General features: G+C 41.1%; 1 protein-coding gene across 4 annotated transcripts; it reads right to left on the bottom strand.

The window, feature by feature from the left end:
- Positions 1 to 144: 144 nt before the first annotated feature.
- Positions 145 to 15,093, bottom strand: nexn (nexilin (F actin binding protein)). Of its 4 annotated transcripts, XM_053854544.1 has the most exons (15): positions 14,993 to 15,093; positions 11,466 to 11,844; positions 10,477 to 10,674; positions 9,157 to 9,241; positions 8,929 to 9,077; positions 6,693 to 6,893; positions 6,450 to 6,623; positions 5,595 to 5,783; positions 4,132 to 4,323; positions 3,854 to 3,898; positions 3,158 to 3,352; positions 1,713 to 1,934; positions 1,466 to 1,654; positions 1,040 to 1,403; positions 145 to 905 (listed from the first exon to the last, which is right to left on the bottom strand). In XM_053854544.1, exons 2-15 carry the CDS (start codon positions 11,805 to 11,807, stop codon positions 892 to 894), a joined length of 2,559 nt encoding a protein of 852 aa, XP_053710519.1. In that variant the 5' UTR covers positions 11,808 to 11,844; positions 14,993 to 15,093; the 3' UTR covers positions 145 to 891. The 4 variants fall into 4 exon arrangements, with proteins under 4 accessions (XP_053710519.1, XP_053710518.1, XP_053710520.1 ...); XM_053854543.1 differs by having other exon boundaries at positions 145 to 1,403; XM_053854545.1 differs by lacking the exon at positions 3,854 to 3,898 and having other exon boundaries at positions 145 to 1,403.
- Between the last annotated feature and the right edge of the window lie 3,615 nt (positions 15,094 to 18,708).

The following is an 18,708-nucleotide window of genomic DNA, read 5'->3' as shown; positions in this document are numbered from 1 at the left end:
TGCCGCCAGTAAGGTTCAATAAAGATTGAACTCGTTCGATAACGATATAAAAAGTAACGTCACGGACAAAATACGGCTCACTTGAGCTTGCGAACTAATCCTGTAAATATGTGGCAAATACAAAAAAACAACTTTCATCAGGTCTTTAATAAAACATTTTATTCATATAACAAATATTTCAACCCTATGACTGTTTGATCATCAAAACCATTAAGCAAGCACAGCGAAACACATCTGGCAGACAACTGTACCAAGATTGGTACACATTCAAATGCTGTGAAAACAAATAAGTGAGATCAAAACACGTGATTTTTTTTTCCGAGTTACACAAAGATGTAAGTCAAGAGCTGGGACTGAATTCTAAAACTGCTGTGAGTGTTCTGTTGTTCAATTACTGCAAGCTTTGTATCCGTGAGCAACACAGATATTTATGAAATAATAACGCCAACTCAACTCAGTTGGCTCCTTGAAATGTGGATTCAGACACTGCCACTCATGTGTTGCTTTAAAGCATGTTGCAGAATAGATTTAACCATGTTGCTCAAAAACATTTCCTGCTTCTTTTTTTCTTTTGCAATACTGCCAATATGTGTGTTTTATTTACCTTTTGGGATGAAGCCTAATTGTGGGTCTACTGGTCTTCACTGAAAATACAGCTATTATGCATCTCTTAAAAAGTTTGTCTTTGGCACATAACTTCCGACACTAACAGGGAGCACGGCTTTACAATTGGGCGTCAAGTAAAGAACATTTTCTTTGTCAGATCTCACTCCAAGGAATGACATGCAGGTCGTCTATTCCCCTTCAGCTTTGAAACAATGAGAGATTTCGTTTTTTCTTTGTTATTGTCTTTTTTTTTTTACAAAATGAGTCAGAGAGATTCGCAGGGCTTCAGTAGTCATAGGCTGTAAGACAGAAAAAAAACAGAAACAGTTACCCATCTTGGTCCAGTGTTCTTATTGACTAGAAAAAGGAGCATGCGATCCATATCGATCCTGAAGAGTCATGTAGGCATGCAGTCACACCAAGGTGGTCTTACTTTCTATTGTGAGGATGCAGGTGCTCGCAGCAGTCCCGCGGCTGTTCACAGCCTTGCACATGTACTCTCCCTCATCCTCTGGAAAGGTTTCCGGCAGGTAGAGGCAGTAGGTCTCCCCTCTTTCTATATACTGATAGTCCTCACAGTCTTGAAGCATCTCTCCCTCGAACCACCACGTGACCTCTGGCTTTGGCTCCCCAGTGATCTTCACTGTGAACCGAACTGGCTCAGAATCCACCACCGATTGGTTCTTGAGAGGCTTCTTGAACCATGGAGCTCCTGATCTGGCATGGTCTTCCTCATCTTCATAAGCTGCTGACCCATTGATGATACTTCCCTCCTCTTCAACATCGTCGTCCTTCTTCTGCAGACAAAAAATGTTTGTATCCTCCACCTGAAGAATTGTATCACTTTAAATCCTCTTACTTTTTGAAGAGCAGCATCAATCTCTTGCTGCTCAAACTGCATTCTCTGTAGCTTCTGCTCCTCTATCCTTCTCCGCTCCTCATCCTCCCTTGCTTTGGCCATTTGTTCAAATCGAGCTCGCATGTCCACCTTCTGTTTGAACGGGGACTCCTCTGGCCTCACCGCAGTCGTCTCACCTTCTTCCTCTTCCTGGAATGAAACAAGCTGTAAGTGAAACTGCCAACACCATTAATAGAGACTTCCCCACCTCCTGAAGCCTTTCAGCTTCTCTCTCTTTGATTTCATCATCGATGGCCTTTCTTTTCGCTCTCTCCATGTCGATCTTCTTTTGAATTTCTTCTTCCGTCAGCTGCTTGATCTTCTCAAACTTTGACTTCAGGTTTTTAGCCTGGATGGAGCCTGTCCTCTTCAGTTTGGTCAGCTCTTCGTACTCTTTGCTCACAACGTCTGAGCTTTCATTCACTTCTTCCTGTGGATGATAGCAATATTGTGCTGGTGAGTAGAAGGCTTGAAAGTGCACACGGCTCAACTCAACCTCGCCATCTGCCATTATATGCTCCAGATAGTCACTTGTGAAATTTAAAAATGGACAAATGAGACAACTCGGCTCACCCCTTCTCTGTTATTCTATCAGATAGCACTAGATGCGGCAGAAGACGCATTGATAGGACATTTTCTGTTGATGTGAGTTTCAGAAATTTTCACATGAGCAAGAACTGGTGTGCCTGAGATTTAAGGCAGGTCGAAGGCCAGAATTAGGTTTGAGTCGGCGCAGTCACACTCTCATACCTGGTCTGGCTTTTTCCTACATAACCTGACCATCATCTGTTTCATTCAAGTGTCAGCTAGAAGTGGAATTTTAGAAAAAAAAAATCAAGCTACAAATATGAATGTAAGCCCACGAAAAACATTAAATATGCTAATGTTTGGATTCCTTTGGACAAGGGACAAAATATATGATCCTTTCGTCATCATTCCAAATATAATTTAAATTTTCATTTCTATTTCCGAGGCCCAGACGGCTGGCGTATTTGCCTTCTTCTACACCCGGTGAACAAGCCTGAGATGTTCGTGCTCTCAATAAAGAATGACCTAGTGTTTAAATACTGGTTGAAGAAATGTAGAGATTGCTCAGTTCTGACTGACTGATTTTGGCCATACTAATGTCTGACAGTCTGTCAGCTGTTTGTGAGACAACACGATCCGTTAAAGTAAAATGACTTGTTGGCAATTGACAATGAATAATACCAGAAATACAGAATACCAGTGTAGTTAAGATCAAAACAAATTGTAAAACTGATCAAACAGAATCATGAGCAGATCCAAGTCAACGGGAGCAGACATGTTTAAATACCTGCAGCATCAGACATCGAATGTGTGAATGGGTTTTTAAGCTCGCTTGTATGAAAATGAAACGAAAATGCATAATATTTATATTCAAATTCATACATTTTAAATTACACAGTCCTAAAGAAATAAAATTAATGGGAAAGTCAACCCCAAATTTTGCTTAGCCAGCATGTAAAACATATAAACCTTTTTGATCCTGCCTCTTAAAACGAGTCAGAGTGGAACTAGGAACTGGAATTGAAAAAAAAAAAAAATCTGAACCGTTCAAGTTCAAACAATGCCCAACACTGCTCAATATATATACTCATTATACATATTTGACCCCCAGGGTTGGTGGCTGACCTCGCCCATCTCCTGTCTGAGTTGCTCAAACTCCTGCTTCTCCAGCTCCAGTTTCTTCTTGCGCTCCTCGGCTTTGCGCCTCCTTTCAGCTGCCTCCTTTTCTTTCTGCAGCTCCTCAAAGTTGATTTCAAGTCTTCTTGGGTGCAGCGCTTCCTGCGACTCAGTCTTGACCAGCAAACCGTCATCATCGTCCACCTGCGTAGCATAAACACGCTTTAGTGGAAATAGGAATGAAGGTTCATTCTACAAAAACACATTTCCCATCATCCTTTCAATTGACATGGAACAAACTGAGCATTCTGTTGTGCTAATTGCTTCACTCATTTTAGGATTTACTAGAAAAGAATGATTCAGAATAGAGAGACCATACACAAGACGTGGCTGAGGCAGTCAAGATACAACATTACTCTTGGACAGTATAAACCCAGCTAGCTGGCACGTCATAGCCAGAGCCTGTTTCAGCTCTGCATGGACAAACTGCAGGTTCAGAAATGTTCCGCTTTCTTCCGGGACTCACACAGCTAATGTCTAGTTTTAATCTGTGATTGAGTTTCATCCAAATTATTGTTATCTTTCAATTGTTTCTTTTCCACAACACTCAAGAGCTGCATGCACGTCAAGCCACACCATCAACGCATGAGAATAAGCTGACACGCTTTGATTCCTAAACAGTTGAACACTTGAAAGGTATCTTACTGTTTCATCTCCATATGCAGAATTTTCCTGATCCACACCAGCGCTCTTGAAGAAATTTAGAAAAGGGAACAGTAGTGCCAGAGGGCCATTATAGTTTTATAGAACGACATTCAATACATGAACAAACAGGAGACCTTCAAATGTGATACATGTAGTGTACAGTAGTTTGACGAAGGGCCCAAAGATACGCGTCTGAAATGTAATTGCCAGCCGGACCAAATTGCAGCGTATTAGTGAGCAGCCAAACATACAGGAACATTGCTAATTCGCAGACGTACCATGTTCTTGCGTGCCTCGGCGAAGAGCCTCTTCTCTTCCTCCAGTCTCTTTTTGGCCTCCTCCTCTGCCCTCCTCTGCTCCTCCTCACGTCTCTGCCGCTCCAGATCCTCAAAACTGGCGCAGATTTTTCCAGGTTTACTGCCCTCTAGGTTGAGCAAGGCCATCAGGACCTCATCGTCCTCATCGACAAGCTTGAGGAAAGATCAGACTTGTTATTCATTCTGGTCAATTTGGCTACTATTGACTTCACAAACATTGTGAGTGGTGCGCAGTATATCACCCAAAACAACGGGGATCCACAATGGCCTGAACAAATATGAACTACTTCCCTGCCAAAGATATGAGTTTGACATGATTTTTAAAATGGTTTCTTTTTTCTTCCACTTACTCTCAGCTTTTACTGAATTACAATCTTTTTAATATCCTTTTTCTTAATCGTTTTAACTTAACTTTAGCACTCTTGTGAAGTACAAGTTGTCCAGTAGGACCTCCTCTGTGTTTTCAAAGAACGTCCTTGAATAAAGAATAAATTTAGAATAAAACCATGCTTCACTGGGAGATCAACCCCTGGAGGTAACCCCTGCAATGTATTCTGATCTGTCTTCCATTTTCAATGGCAGGAAACATTATGGCCGCTCTGGTTAAATGTCAAATGCTCACTGAGCTTCAGAAACAATCCAATAGTTTGTGGCCCAGTCTGGCGTTATTGTTGCTGGAATACATCGACTCCAGTTTCATTGGTTAAGGTTATTGATGAAGGGAGACAATTCTAAGGAAACAAAAACAACATTTATATAAAGTCATTCAAGACAAGATAAGACTCAGTTTGGCATGCTATAATATAGTGGCTCCTAAGTGGCTGGAGTGTGGATTTGAGTCACGGTTGAGACACATTTTTACCCTACTGAAAAAATGAAATAAATTCTAGTGGGAACTGAGCCAGTTTCATTTTCAAATATCTGCAACACAAACTGTAGTATAGCAGCGTGTAGTTAAACAGCACCATTTCTCACAGAGAAGTTGCATCATTAAAAATACTTCAATTTCAGAAAAGGCTACATCGACCAGGACTTGATCCGACATGTGTCAGACGACAGGTGAGTGCTCTGCCTTCAAGGCTGCCAATTGGCATGACAAATCTAACAGGTCCCTTCTCCCTGTTTTCAGTGTCGATAATGGAAGAAGACAATTACGATTCGATGGAGACAAATATGAAGGCAGGATCTGATGAACAAGAAGCTGCTTCCTCCGATATATAATGGTTGGTACTGTGTTGTGTACAGGTTGTAGAGCACCCCAACTTAAAACAGTGGTGATCAATGATTTCGAAAGCGACTCTATGGACAGGCTGCTGATCTACAGCATGTAATGTGTGTTATGATAAATTGCTGTTCCTATCAACAAGGGAAAATACGTGGCTTCCAAATGGTCAAGGTCTCCACCAAAGCAAATGCATACTTACCATGCTTTTCCTGGCTTGTGCAAAGGCTCTCCTCTCCTCCTCCATTCGTCTTTGTGCCTCGGCCTCTGCTTTCTTGCGTACTTCCTCCACCCTTTGTTTCTCAAGTTCCTCGAAACTCAGCCTGAGTTTTCCAGGTCTGAGCTCCTCTTTGTCCTCCAGCGATGGCTGAGTGTCTCCCTCATCTTCGTCCTGACATGACAAGAGTATTGTGCCAAGCATGAAAAATATGATCATAATCCAATCTGATATTAAAGCACCTCCAGCGTAAATAAGCACTCAGACAAGTCCCATCATTCACGGCAACATCTGAAGCACTGTGAACTAAGTGAAGTGCTGAACTGACTCAGCTCCCACTAGAGGGCACTCACCACTCGACTACCTTTGGCTTTGAGGAACTATTGTGAGCATCACCAGCTCAACTCCAAAAATGAAGACGCTGTTCCACAAGGCTTCACCAGCCTGTCACACGTTTTCAGAGGTCTTGTCATCAGAATTCTTCTATATGTATAGAAGGAACATCCGACTTACAACCGGGATCGGTTCTGACCAACCGGTCATAAGTCATGTACATATGGAATGCCATTCAAAATAGCAGACGTGAGGGTTATAGGTGCTACTGTAGTGGTAGATGGCTGCGTGACAGTGAGATGCTGGGATACTGTGCTGCTGTAACTATCGTACGCGTTGCTGGGCTGCTACGGGCTGCGGTGCCAGACATTGTATAAAAAAAATAAGCATCTGCTGGCCGTAAGTGCAGGTGGATGTAAGTCCAGCAGGTCGTAAGTCGGCTGTTATTTGTACAGTGCATCATATTTGCAGTCCGACAGTCTGAGAGCCTCGGTTGAAAACCCTCACCTGTCCCATCCTGGCCTCTTCAAAAGCTTTCTTCTCCTCTTCAAGGCGTCGTTTCGCCTCATCTTCTGCCTGCTTCCTCCTCTGCTCTTGTCTTTCTTTCTCCAGCTCTTCAAATGTCATCTTCAGCTTGCCAGGTATGACCTGCGACTTCTCCTGGGGCTTCTCCTCCTCATCCTACCAACAAAAGTTTGAGATTGTCCCCCAACATAATCCAGAAAGCCCCCCATCTGTTTGCATTTATACCTCTGGAAGTGCAGAGTGACGCTTCGCCTCCCTGAAGGAGCGCCTGTTCTCATCATATCGTCTCTTCTTTTCCTCCTCAGCTACTTTCTGCAGCTCCGCCTCTCGATTCTTTTCCATGTCTTCGAAGTTCATCTTGATTCTTCCAGGTTGTCGCGATTGTTTTGCAGGGACCACTCGAACAAGAAAGGTGTCATCCCCTTCCTATAGAGAACATATTAGTAACATCTTCCTTAAAGTTTACAGTGTGCCTCAAACTAATGTTAGGATGAAAATCCAGGGTTGACTAATTCAGAACTTTGTCGTACTGTTGAGGTACAGGTCTGGTGCCTCCTCAGTACCGGCACTGCAGATAAACAGCTCAGCCTCACAGAAACAGTGAACAGTGAGTGAAGTTACTTTCCATTGCAGTATTCAGTCCATCTTGGTCAAATACATACAGACTATTCTGTAAATTCATAATTCATGACAACATTTATACATACTGCCATTAATAGTTAGCTTGTAAGCCCACTGTCTTCCCCGAATGGTGGTGGTTGTCGTTCATCATCACCTCTGAAATTCATTTCAACATTTCAACATTTTTGTCCTTCCAGGAATTAAACTTTTTACTTTCTTATACTTCGCAGATCTTGTCTTATTTATTGATTTACCTCCTAAGAACATCACTCTCTCAGCCACAGTCCCTTGCTCACTCTCATAAGTGTGACGCTATATTTACCATAAGTTGGATAAGGGTTGGTAATATATAATTCCTGCTCAAGTTTCAGTTGATTTAACTTAAAGTTGTATGTAGGTCAATCACTGCAGCCGACTGTTGGGCCCAGCCTAGCACAGTTCATGTCGCTCTGTGTGTCATTCTGAGATAGCCGAGTCTAACTGAGGCATACTTGACATGTTTAGCCACTGTGAAGTGTGAGAAACAGTTGCCAGTCATGTGCTGTCATCAGCTGGTATCTCTGGTGGAGTGTTTGTTTGGCAAAGCAGGAAAGGAAAAGCAACTACAGAAGGTAGGATTTGACTTGTTTGTGCTTACTGGCACAAAGGGGAATAGTTACTGACAGAGTGAACTCAAACTACACACACGCTGAAGTTGACAAGTCTGTAAAGCAGTAGTTGAAGGTATTAAACACAGGAAAAACAAGATGAATATGAAGTATCTTAGCAGTTAATTAAATAATGAACCAATATATGGCGCCAAATGAGGGGGTTAAAGGTGCAGGTGACACGAGCAGAAAAAATAATTTGCGTACATTTTTACGAAGCTTCTACTGTAATGTTAAGTCATTTACTCAGTCAATAAAAATGAATTGGTGAGCTGTTACACTTTAAAAAATAATTCCAAAAGGTTTGACAAATGTCAAATTTAGGAAAACCCCTGACCTTTTAAACTTTAAGAAATTATTGTCGACTCACGTAACCTTCAGACTCTGTTGGCTATGAAATTGAAATCATTTGTACGTTCGAATCTACAATTACAGCCACACAATGGGAAATAACTGTGTACATCACTAGACTGAAGACAACAATTTTATTTCCATTGTGTGGCCCTACATTCAAATGCATACACAAAAACATTGCATAAATATTTTTGCCACAAAACACGGATATTTGAAACGATTAGTCATCAGTAAATCTGAATGCTACACGATATCTTAAACTCTTATGGAACGTTTAACCTCATGCTCCTACAGTAAAGTCCCTTAAATCTAGACAAAAAAAAATGAAAACAAGTACTGCGTTCTGTTGGTGTTACTGTTGGTATTAGTATTATCAGGTTTTGGAAATAGAAATTGCTTCCTACATGAATGAATTCTGTGTTGGCTGGAAAAAAGGTGAACACCAGTGTTTTCCAGTAAAACCGGGTTAAAAAACAAAAGCATTTAATTATATCATCATCCATTTTAATTCCACATGATTGACCATATACAGGACAACTACTTGGCAAATGACTGTACTGTCCGGTCATGTGCTAGAAAAGTCAGTCTATTGTTGAGACGATCCAATAATGTCTAAATGTCAAACCTTATGCACTTCATTGAGTTATACTGTCTTTGAGACTCAGCCAACTGGTGGGTCCCCAACAAAACCTAAAATAGCTGGGGAAGTGGCAGCTGAGGATTACCTGAGCAACTACAGATACCACTAAGCCACTGACCTCACAAACACAACGCGGAACTCTCTAGACACGCTGACCCATTTAAGCCCCTGTCAAGGAAGAGAGTCCCGGATTACTCACCTCCACCGCTTTCTTGGCCAGTTCTTTCTTTATTTTGTCCTTCTCCAGTTTGTCCTGGGCCTCTCTCCTCTTCCGCTCTTCTTCCATCCTCTTCCTCTCCACCTCTTGTCTTTGCTTTTCCATTTCCGCAAACTTCCCTTTGACACTACCTAAGGTTCTCACAAACCACGCCTCCTTTAGTTTCCACACAGCTCTGGTCATTCTCACGGGGCTTGCTTCAAATCTTACCTGTGATTTTAGGGACGTATGATTTTTCCACCTTCGCTGGTTTCACTTCCTCTTCCTCATCACTGGAAGCCAGAAGTTCTTTTATCTGTGGAGGATGAGACAGGTGGGCGATTAGGTGTTGCTGAATATGGGATCATCTCTCCTACTCAGGAGCCATGCTGGTCCCAGCAATATGAAGGCATAATCCCTGCTAATAGGCAGGTCATGTGGCCTGATGCCCAGACTCTGATTGGGCTTTGCTTCTGTTGCTTGGGCAGAGGAGAAGCATATGTGTCAGATCTCAGCCAAAAGTCGGGTGGTTGTGCCAGGTTATTGCTTCACCTGTGTAAATTCAAAAACCCACATTAAAATGTCTGTCATTTATTTTGTAAACACGCAAAAATGAAACAGAATAGATGCCATATATACATCCTAAAAATATTGCAGTTCTGTTGACTCCCCCTGTAATGGTTCATATCAGTGCATCAACTGACACTGACTTTCCATTTCCCTGAATAAAATAGTGTGCTTTGCTTATCTTCAGTTTAAGATCTTGCATAGTAAAACAATATCTACCACACTGTCTTCAAAGTTGAGCATAAGATTTCTAATTTCTGATAATAAATGGGAACTCTATTTTGGTTCTCTGCTAAAAATGACAAAACATAAAATTAATCTCAGAAATGGATGAACATCTACCATGGGGTCACAGTATATGCTATGAGTGTTGTCAAGGCCTGTCAAGTCAAAAAATATTCTTACACATGATTTCAATTTGTTATTGAAATATTACAAAACAGGGAGATGTGTAATAACTCCATGACATTCTATGCCTACGATATGCAATTCTATTATACATTGTTTCTTTTTATGCATATTTTACTGAAAGAATCTCAGCACAAATCATAAAAATGGGAAGATGCTGAATACCTTGGTAATGGAGCTACATGTAAATCCTGCTACACTGATATTCAGTTTATTACAATGTTTTTTCTTATATTTATTTTTTAGAAATAATGGTAAAAAGCACATTTCACATTAAAATAATAAGAAGGTAATAATAAGAAGCTGTGGGGGAAGAAGAAGACGCACAGTGGGGAGCAACATTAGAAATAATTCTAAATCTAAAAATAAAACTAAACATAATTGAAAAAGCACAAGACCTGCATGTGTTCAAAAGCTGCTCTCTCAAAAGTGCTTCACCATAATCAGAACAGGTTTTGCTCAGTAACAGAAGAAAAAAAAAGACTTCTCACACAATCTAGCATCGCAGTTATGCCACCACGTCTCATCATGCCATGCAGGTCGTGGTCAGATGGTTAGTAGTGACACGCCAGCGACCTGCTGCTTCCTCCGATTCCACTCCCTCTCCTTGATGTACTGCTCTTTCCTCTTCTGCTGCTCATCCTGGTTCCTCTTTCTGCTGCGCTCCTCTCTGGCCTTCTGCATGGCTTCGAACTTGCCCGTCACCTCTCCCTTCTCCTTGGACACCTTGGGAACGTAGCTCCTGGCCACAGGCTTTCGGGACCTCATCAGTTTCTGGGTTAGGACCAGTAAACTCTCATTACTATGTTATTATTTCTGAGTCGTCCATTTGCCTAATCAGTTCTAAATATTATTATGATGTCTTTGAAACCTAAGAAGAGAGACAACAAACCAAATGCCTTGACCGAGACGAGCACTCAGAAGAGAAGTTCTAGTCCATGCTAAAGAACTCATCTCAGTGTCGTGACATGAGCAGGTTCTTCATCAACAAACTATTTCATAGTATAAGACAAGATATTCCTGTAGCTCTATAATAAACACTGATTTCGCTCTCACTGTTCACAGAAATATTCCTTACTGAACTTATCTGAGTGTTCTTTTGTTTTTATCCAGTTATCCTGATGTAGAAATAAAAATAAATTGTATATTTGAATTATATATACGTATATATTTGCCTCCCAGCATGTCCATCTTTATTTCAATTTCAAAATATAAACAAACACAAATCTGCATCCGCAGTTGTTCTCACTTGACATATGCATGGAATATAACAGACCTGATGTGACATACTGTATGTCCTCTATGACATATCTACTAAACCCAAGAGGTGGCTAATCATGCCCACTGCCACATCACCAAAGGAGTTTCACAAACTAAAAAGTGATCTGCATTTGTACTACACTTACTTAGGCAACTCTGAAAATAAAAATGGACATCATTAAAAAAAACGCCTAAAAATGCTTTTCTTGGTCCCTCAGATCATGTTGATATGAAAACGTGTTGTGTATGATGTGGGATTGAAATAAATATTCATTCAATAAAGTGATTTCACGAATACAATTTACCTCTTTTCTCAGGATCACGTCTGAAACATTCTGGTCCTCAATGTCAGCCTCTCCCTCTTGTGTGTTCTTGGCATCACCATTTAATGTTTGGGATTCCTGACTCGTCTCCGCCTGGCTTTTTTCTTTGGGCTTGACTCCATTCATTTGCTTCTCCTGACAAGTGTCAGGATTGTCTTTTTCCTTCTCATCAGCAACGTCATCTGCATCTTCTGCCACATCCTCCTCACACTCCTGGGTCATGTCTTCTTCCTGGTCTTCCACTTCACTGCCATTTTGCTCCTCAGTTGTGACATCATCAACGTCATCGACGACTGCAGCCGCGACCTGCGCCACCTCAGTCATGTTTGCACCACAGTGACAAGTTGACAAACAGGAAGAACTGCCAGGAGAAAGACGTTTGATTTCACTGAGGGAAAAGGCAATGCGTAATGGGCGTTTGACACCCAAACATTGTGTGAGAATAGCTCAACACGTTGGCAACCACGATGACAACTGCCTAAAATCATTGGAAGTGCGATGGCTGTTTTAGAACATTGGAAGTGTGCCATTTATTTGACGTATATGAAGGAACACCTACCAAACCAGTACAGGCTACACACTGCTGAAAGTCACTTCAACTTTTACCACGGTGACATGATAACTGGACTCAATTGTCAATTCATATGCGCTGTCAATCCGGTCTGCTCAGTCCAGGATAGTGATGCATCGACCTGCACAGAGGTCAAGTTAAGGTTTGTTGACGGCGCAGCACTGACACCTACGAACCAGGCATATCCTGATGTCATCAATAAGCAGCCGCTTGGACACATTCATTCGCAATATTCATTTCTCTGAACGTTAATATGAATGACAGACTTAAAAATTCCCACAACTGTGTTGCGTAACATCATCACAGGGCTCTCTTGATAAAATATATTATATTTCTTAAATTCGACTGATTAACTCATCTTTTTATTTAAAAAAAAAAGCTTGATTCATACCAGAGGTATTGGTACTTCCAGTCAAGATTATCTGTGTTATTTGTGTACTTAGTTTACCACTTTATTCTTAACCTTATTTACATTGTATTCATGTTTGTTTCTAAGATGCAGGGTTTTTTTTTCCAAATTCAAAGACTCTAGGAAAGAAAACCAACTCAAGCCTTAGTGAAAATATTTCTATACAACAGAACCTAATGTGAAAATGTCTCTGTATTTATGATCTCCAGCTAATGTCTAGAAGGAATTGGAGCAAACTTTAAATTTGGCTAAGTCTATGTCTTCTCAATACCTTTGTATTGTTTCAAGTGACTTGCTGTTAATGAAGAGCAGCCAGTGAATGTGCCTTTTCATGACATTGTGCCCACAGAGCCTCTGAGAGAGGAACTAATATGGCCGCTCGCAGGTCACCTCGGGTACAGCAGAGCTGTGAGAGCAACAGTCAGGATGTTTGATACAGAGCAGAAGAGTCTGTGACATTTAGCAACATGAAGAGTGTCAGCGTGTACAAAGGCCTCGCTGACAGCTTCACTCTCCAGCTGGTCTGTGGATTAGGTAATATTCTTGTATGATCTACAGAGAGAGATTCTCAGTGAATCCAAATACTTCATGCAGAACGAATATCCAACTATGACTTTCATCTCCGAACTGCAGATCTGAGTCGAAGTGAGGCCACTAGCGTGTTCACAGAGACAGAGAGCCATGGAAGCCGGCGAGTCTCTATTTTTAACCGGTTTGTGGGCTCCTGACATGTGATCGTGAGTTATTTCAGAGGACTGATAGTCGATTGGACAGGGCTCAAGTTGGCACCCACATGTCGCCCAACAGACCCTTGAACAAAATGGCAGACTAAGAGCCCAACAACTGGATGAATGGGGCATGTTTGGACCGTTAAGTCGGCCAACACTAAAACTGTGGCTGTTTATCAGAGTCCAGAAATACCTCTGCTATAATGGTGCAGAGATATTGTGGAGTCAAACTATGTCACTGTATGTATAACAGTGGAGATATGGTGTCTGACCTAAATATTATTAGAATGAAAGAGTAAAAACATCAACAGCTGCTAAAAAAGGATTTGGAAATGCCTTCATAAATGCAGTAGGTGTTGCCACAAAGCAATTCTTATAAGTGTTTTTTGTAGCAAGATGCTAGTGAATCATAAGATTTGCACCAAATCAGTACACATAATTTTTCACCACAATGTCGTGATTAAAAACACTACCAAATTTACAAATTGAAAATCATTCTGGTGAAGTTAAAAAACTGCTGCAACGCAATTTGACTTTCACAGACTCATCAGCTAATGCGGTGCGTTCCTCAGGCAAAGTCAATTGATAAAGTGAGCAGAAAATCTAAGTTTTGGAATGTAAAATGAAAGTATTTGCATCATTCAGTTTTGCCTTAGTTTAATCTGTATATTAAAAAAATCTAATCCAATGAGGAGTTTGGCCACTCATTCAATGAAATTACCCAGCAGACCTGGAGGGTACACGATGCATCACCAGCTGGAGGGAGTCAAGATTTTTCCGCATCAACCATGTGTCTGCCAACATTGACTGAATCCATTTCCAACAATTAACCGGCTCACAGAATTCACATTTTTTCTGAAGTTCCTCCCAAAATTATTTAGGGTTGGCTGTTTCTATAATGGGAGGCACTCAGAGGTCCTGTACATCACTACAGTTAGGCGTCTATTGGTACTTCTCTTTGGCATATGTTTCTCTTCAAAGTCAAGTACATGAAGTTTGTTTCATAACGCAAGAAAAAGTTTTTTTTTTTTAATGGAAATTTCTAAGGGAAAACATAACACACCTCTTAAACTGTCTCCCTCGACAGCAGAAGAGTTCGATAAACAACATTCTCATAGTTGAAGTTTGAAACGTGATGATCACGTTTCCACTGCATTGTTTTATCTGAAGTGAAATAGTCTTTTCTGATTTAGATCATTAACACTCAGTTTGGATGAGTGAAATGTAAGGGTTCAAAAACGTGTTTTCCGAAATGAGACCAAAAGTTGTAATTTAATAGAAAAAGGTAGATTGAATCTCTGGACATTCATCACTTTTCATATTCTATTAATCTTTTTAATATTTTACAAATGGAAATTCACAGCAGCTTTTTTTCTTTTAAATTATTATCATGAGTATTATTATTATTAACAGAGCAACAAAATGAATTTAATACAAAATTCTCATCAAACTGAACTTACATGTCAAATATTTATTAAAATTATCTTGGCATTTGTGATATAGCTTTTTTTTTCTCACCATAATTAGAATGATAATTAGGTGCTGAGTTCTGGCACATTAAAAATGTACTGTATATAAAGTCATACTCTGGGTAAGGTCAAGACGGATTAGGCCCCTGAAATGAAAGGGCCCTGCCTTTCCATGGAATATGTGAACCACCTGTTTGTCCATACAAACTGGTGAAACAGTCGCACTATTTAATATTATTCAGGTGTCATTCACGCTACGCGATCTACATCTAAATCCCTCATGGATCGAGTTAACTTCAGGCAGAAATCGATGACTCTAAACGGGAATTTACCTGCTCCACGTGGTTGTGGTCCACTTTTTTTTTAACTGGGGATGAAGAATAAATCCTCCAGGTGGGAGAAGACGCGAGGCCACCGCGGTCAGACTAGCGGAGTCCGGGCCGACTGGCTGCTGGCTACGTGCGGTTTCTATAAAAGTACCGTTACTTTCTACCGGATACCGCCGAACATGGGTTCAGCTGTTCTGCATCGCGCACACGCGCGCCCCCGACAGTCGCAGCTGCGAAAATAGACGTGGACGCGAGCGCGGCGCCTCATCTGCTCCCAACAATATGACACATGTGAAGTTAAAAGGATGTTGATAACGCGACCCTAAAAATATGCTGCAGTGCGGTCCACGACTCCACCTCTCCATCTCGTATTTAACCATGAACGGTTGAAACGATTGAAATCATTTTTCAAAGATTATTGAGGTAGTTTTGAATTTCTATTTTTTACATCATTTCTGGAATAGACAACACACTTTTGCACTGAAGCAAGAACTGGAGCGACATTATATCCTTAAAGGCCTGGCTCCTAAATTTTGGACCAGTTTAAGGTGAAAGACTGTGCTTTTTTAATTAATTTAATTATTTATTTTGAGACCCAGAAGGAGTCGCATTGATGCAAATTTACGGAGCAGTTTGAGTTGAGTCTTTCTGAGTGAACATTGAGGGATACAATTCCATCTTCTTAAAGTTTGCTCACACTCTTTTGGTACGAATATTCTTACTACTACGATCCAACGTCCAAGAACATTGATTTATTGGATCACCTCAAAATTCCTTGAGTGACTGACTTCTTTTCAGCCACATATACATCACCCTCTGGAAACATTGATAGGCCTCAATACCATGAAAAGACCTGATTTATATCATCAGTTTACAGTAGTTTCATATATCACCATGCATTTTGAGGAAAACTACTGCGCCAGAGGACGCTGGAAAAGCATTAAGAAGGAAAATCCCTCGTCTGTCTGCTCTCATGGCTCACTGGACAGTTATCTCCCCGAACAAACCAGCCTAAGGCAACAATGAAGCCTGAAACATCATTTTCTATCATTCACTTTCAACTGCTAACCTTTAAAAGATGAGCTTTTTATTGCACACAGTCCTCTTTCTGGTGTGTTCAAGGGAAACCCAGGACAACAGCATCACAGCAGAGAGTTAAAAAAAAAAAGTTGTCAGAAAAACTTGAGGAGTTCTTCCTGTCTGTCCTTCAGGCTTCCCTGCTCAGAGTCCTGCCAGGCATTAGGACAACAAGGGGGCAACTCAAAATAGCACCACAGCTGTGGAAAGTAATCAGCAGTGTTGGGGACAGCAAACCTGAGTCAGACCGCCTCAGCTGCTGCTGCACGGCCCTCACCCCACACAAATGTGTTTGCCGAGGTTTAGGGCGCCCAGCTCATGTAGACTGATTCAGCAGGTGAGTATGAAGGCTCTGGAACTGGTCTGAATTTTTAGCATTAAAGAGGATGACGAAAGCTTTGAAGAAAGAATTCGACTCACTTCATGTGTCCAATACAGGAAGATACCCTCGGAAAGATTTTGAGTCTGCTACTATCTCTCTACAAATTGTCCAAAAACTGATCATTAACTGGAAGAAAGTCATGATGTGAAGAAAAATGTATATTATATATACAAAAAAAATAGGGGTGGGACTTAAATGGGTTAGTTATGATTAATTAATTACAGCATTATTATGATTAATTAATTACAAAAGTAATAATTTGATTTAATCTAATTTAACAGTTTTCTCTCCAGACAACAGGGAACCTTTGTTAGTGCAGGAGTTCCTGGTCCACTGATCCCACTGATGCACAAGACATGTGGCAGCTAGGATGATAACAACAACAACAAACATGGAGGAATCCCTGATCATTAACTGGAAGAAAGGCATGATGTGAAGAAAAATGTATTTTTTTATATACAATAAAAATATTTTTCAAATTTAGTCTCTGAGCAAAATGACCTCAAGCGGCTTAACCGCTCAGTCTTTAGTATTGTAAGCATGGGTGGCACCAGAGCAACTGCAAACTGCAGCACTATTTCATCAGTCTCCTCTTTATTCTAACAAGCAGCAGTGTCATAGTTTTCCGTCTGCATCCTCCGAGTGTCCAGCTGTCACTTGAAGGAACTCCACCATGGAACAGGTGCTGCGCACTGTAAAAGAAGGCCTCCAGACGTGGGTCTGAGACCCAGACCTTGAGCCATCGTTGACAAAAAGCAGACTCCTTTTCTGCAAGTAAATTCAAACCCCTTCGACTGACACGACGTCTCTACCCGGGTGGCAGCTCTGGTCAGAAAATCTGACGTTTGTTCAGACTTTTTATGCCCAGGGGAAGCATGATGCTCAGAGATAAATGGATCTGCTTTTCTGCAGCACATCTGTGATTTAAAGTCGACGTCAGTCTGATTAGTTTACTCGGGTGGCGTAAGCAGGACAAGGCAAGATGCTACACAGCTACAGAAATGTCCTCAGATCAAGTCGGAGGAATGAATGAATGTTTATTTCAATCCTCTGATACATTACAAACATGTTACATGACAAGTTGTGGGACAGTTTTGTATGTATCATTCCCACTTTTCTCCCTATTTTTCACATCAGTGTTTAAGAGTAACTGTGCGTGAACCCGTCCCTTTGCTATGTCCTTGTGTGCATTTGTGCCCTTGTGGGGACCTTTTGCTGGTCCCCACAAGAGTAAGCCTCATTTTGAGGAATAAAAGTTCAAAATAACAGGGTCATTATAACTGAATTTAAGTTTGGTTTGGGTCCTGGTTAAGGTATGTTCACTCCCACTATTGCCGTGTGCATTACTCTCATTGAGGTTCTAGCATATGGCTGGTAGAAGTTCTTCTTCTTTGGTCCTCCTCATCAGGAGTTAGTTTCAATAGCCTTTGTAGATGATCTGGCTCTAAACAGGACCAGCAGTGTTTGTCTCTCTATTAGCTCAGGAAATGTCAGTACACTCAGTTCATCTATATTTGCTCAGTAATCTGCCTCATGTATTATTCTAACAGCCTTCTTTAGTAGCAGAAGCATTGGTCTTATATTACTTTGGTAGACGTTCCCCTCAGACCTTGACTTCTGGTGTAGTAGGTGTGGGAGTATCAGAGTAAAGTACAGTGTTCTCAACGCTCTCTCATTCAAGTAGAATTTGCATTCATTCTATACATATGCGCTGTATCCATTAGATCTGCTCTCTGTTGGGGTTCACGCGTGTGCGCTATGCAGAACAGCTGAACCCATGTTCAGCGGTATCCGGTGCCTAGAAATTTCACCTCTGATTCACGAACACAACTATTGCCACTATATGCCACGCTATTGCTCCCCTAGAAGACTGTAATACTCGGCAAGTTTCCCCTGTATACGTTTTCTTCTGGCTTGCATTCAGAAGGCCTCCTTGTTTCTATGCAAGACTTGTATGCAACGTTTATACATACAGTGGTACCTTGGTTTTCGAATGTCTCGGAATTAGAACAAATCAGAGTTCGAACAAAAATTTTGAGATTTTTTGCTTCGGATTTCGAACAAAAATCCAGAACTCGAACGCCCCCCAAAAAACCCGGAAAAAACATAACATGCGCGGACTGATGAGCTGACCCACTTTGTTATTGTGTATAACGTAGCCTCTGTATGCAGACGTGTCCCGTTAGCAACATTTACTGACTGTTTTTTCTTCATATTGAGGTGTAAAACCTTTCCTGTCTCCGCACTGGACCGTGGTAGA

This window comes from Synchiropus splendidus, chromosome 1 (genome assembly GCF_027744825.2).
Source record: "Synchiropus splendidus isolate RoL2022-P1 chromosome 1, RoL_Sspl_1.0, whole genome shotgun sequence".
NCBI classification, from domain to species: Eukaryota; Metazoa; Chordata; class Actinopteri; order Syngnathiformes; family Callionymidae; genus Synchiropus; species Synchiropus splendidus.
Note: the sequence above shows the minus strand (reverse complement) of the source record. Positions and strands in the feature narration are given on the sequence as shown.

Bases quoted from the DNA above. Each gene is read 5' to 3' on its own strand.
- nexn (XM_053854543.1), bottom strand. From the start codon at position 11,807: ATGACTGAGGTGGCGCAGGTCGCGGCTGCAGTCGTCGATGACGTTGAT. The intron at 1,935-3,157 runs GTCAGCCACCAA...TATCATCCACAG, and splicing joins TCAGACAGGAGATGGGCGAG to GAAGAAGTGAATGAAAGCTC. The intron at 1,404-1,465 runs GTAAGAGGATTT...TTTTGTCTGCAG, and splicing joins TTGATGCTGCTCTTCAAAAA to AAGAAGGACGACGATGTTGA.